We start from the raw sequence: 2,406 nt of genomic DNA, 5'->3' as shown, positions 1-2,406 counted from the left end.
CTAGGCGACTTTCAGTGGTGTCATGTACTAATTCATGAACTCCCATGTATGCAAGTGAAATACACATAAGATAAACTCTTCGTCTAAATGAATTACTAAAGTTACTCATTAAACATGATCGTGTGTTGTTGCAACGCACAGACATTATCCTAGTAAGCTATTATGCTGCCTAAAAAGGTTAGCATGATCCTTGGCCATCGCCCCAAAGATACTTAAATATTCTTATTTAGCATGACCTTGAATTGTTTTATGCCACTGAGGTAATGAAGTTGTATTCTTGGCCTTTTATTGTGGCTATATGCTATTGTTCTAATGGTTCATTCTTCATTGAGAAGATATGTATCATGGGAAGGATCACCCCTGCTGCTGTGGGGTATACTATATGCATCCTTGGTTCTGCGGTTGGCAACAATGGCGTGCAGTTATTTAATATGCTAGCTCTATTGTACGACACGACCACTGATAGAAATTCCATTTGGTTTGTATATTCTTTTCGGCGAAAGGGAAATGTAGGTTGTGTACACTATTTAACAAAAAAAAACTGCATGTGCATGGCAAACAAGAATCTCTTTTGTTTGCGGTCGCAGCGGTGTTCTGACTGTTAAACATATTTGTTATTCCTTCCATTATCTAATTTTTTGACGCTTGTTTGTTTGCGGTCGCACCAATGTCCTGACAGTTAAATGCGCACGTTTGCTAGGTGCCTGTATGTGCGCGTCTATTTGTTAGCTTTTGCTTTGCCTTGTGCACGCCCGACGATTAGAACGTTGCATTGCGGTTGCTCTTGGCCCTCGGGAACTAATAACCATCACTAGCGCTAATGATGGCATTTTAGTCTAAGAACAAAACTTCAGAACGTTAATCCTTTGGATCACTAGCTCCACACATCAAAACGACAATTAAATCTTATTACCGGAGGGAAATACGAAACAAGAGACAAGACTAAATAATTGGTCGATCAGCCGGTCTGGTGACAAGGGAGTTGGATGAGATCCATGGGGAAAAATCCCATGGCATTCATGGATCTCCTCCTATTCACTTCCGTGTCCTCCTCGTCCTCTTCATGCTCCTCGGCGATCGGTCATCGTTCTGGCTCAGCATCAACAACCCTATCGCGGCATTTACTTCCTCTTCGGTATTCGTCGTTTTAGACTCCATGTGCCTCGTCTCCGCCTCCTGGACGGGCGGCGGCGCCTCGACGGCTCGCTCCGGCAGCGGCAGCGGCAGCGGCAGCGGCAGCGGCAGCGGCAGCGGCAGGTCGTTCTCGTAGTGCAGCAGGACGAGGCCCAAGGAGCCATCGGGGTGACCGCTGTCCACGGTGAAGGGGACCTTCTCCTTCCCGTCGCGCAGCTCGTACCGGTTGTGTAGCTTCCGGGACCGGAACCACCACAGGTCCACGCGCATGGCCGCTCCAAGGCCGTTGTCCTGGACGTACGCTTTCCATCCGGCGATGAAGCGGTACCCGGAGTTAGATTCGAGGTACTTGCACGTGAGGTGGTAGCTCCTGCCGTCGCGGTCGAACGCGGTGACGAGCAGCCCGGCCCTGTCCCTGACGAGTCCCATCTCCGTCTGGGTGAAGACGCGGGTCACCTGCGACAGCGAGTCGCGCTTCGACGAGAAGAGCAGGCGCGCCTGCTTTGGGTCCACGTCGCTCGCCATGAGCGACTTCCCGATCATCAATCGCGGCGGCTTTGTTGCACCGAGTGCCTCGAGGCGCTCGTGCTGCACGGCGGTGATGCTGTCAGGGACCCGATGGCGGCATGGCCGTTTCCGTGTCATGTTGGCGGCACCGCTATAGGCGCTATTTTGTCTCTCTTCCTTCTTCTTGCTGGAAGTCGCCACGTCGGGCCTCGCCTGTGCGCTTCCGCCGTTGTCCTCCGTAGGCGGCGGGTCGAGAAGGGGCAGCAGGGGCGGGGCGACGAACTGCCACGGACCGCCGGTGCCGTCGTCCTCCTTGCTGCGCTTCTCCGGCACTTCCTGTAATTAATGTACCGTGACAAGTGTCATGCATGCATGCGTGTTCAAGATCGATCTGAACACCTACCTGTCTGGCGACGGCGAGGCCTCGCTCAGCATGCTTGTCGATGGTGGCGTGCACCTTGTTCGTGACATCCTCTTGGCACTTGCGCAGGGTCATGATCTGCTTCTGCTCCGGAGCGCCCTTGCTGACGCGGTGACACCTGCCGTCGTCGATGCAGGCGGTGAGCGCCGTGCACTTGTCGACGGGGCTGAAGTTGAACGGAAGGAAGTAATCCTCCTGCGTCGCTGCGTGGAGCCTTGCGCCGTCGTCCCTTGCGCGTGCGCTTCGGCGGCTATCCACCATCAGCGAAGGGAAGCAACGCGTTGCGATCAATTGCTATCTGGAGATTGTGGTTTTCGAAGAACCACGGTCAAATTGCTGTGAAT

General features: G+C 53.2%; 1 protein-coding gene across 1 annotated transcript; it reads right to left on the bottom strand.

The window, feature by feature from the left end:
- Window positions 1-875: 875 nt before the first annotated feature.
- Window positions 876-2,406, bottom strand: LOC111590608 (uncharacterized). The gene is made up of 2 exons (XM_023301404.1): window positions 2,045-2,406; window positions 876-1,977 (listed from the first exon to the last, which is right to left on the bottom strand). Exons 1-2 carry the CDS (start codon window positions 2,321-2,323, stop codon window positions 1,036-1,038), a joined length of 1,221 nt encoding a protein of 406 aa, XP_023157172.1. The 5' UTR covers window positions 2,324-2,406; the 3' UTR covers window positions 876-1,035.

This window comes from Zea mays, chromosome 1 (genome assembly GCF_902167145.1).
Source record: "Zea mays cultivar B73 chromosome 1, Zm-B73-REFERENCE-NAM-5.0, whole genome shotgun sequence".
NCBI lineage: Eukaryota > Viridiplantae > Streptophyta > Magnoliopsida > Poales > Poaceae > Zea > Zea mays.
Note: the sequence above shows the minus strand (reverse complement) of the source record. Positions and strands in the feature narration are given on the sequence as shown.

Bases quoted from the DNA above. Each gene is read 5' to 3' on its own strand.
- LOC111590608 (XM_023301404.1), bottom strand. From the start codon at position 2,323: ATGGTGGATAGCCGCCGAAGCGCACGCGCAAGGGACGACGGCGCAAGG. The intron at 1,978-2,044 runs GTAGGTGTTCAG...CATTAATTACAG, and splicing joins GCCTCGCCGTCGCCAGACAG to GAAGTGCCGGAGAAGCGCAG.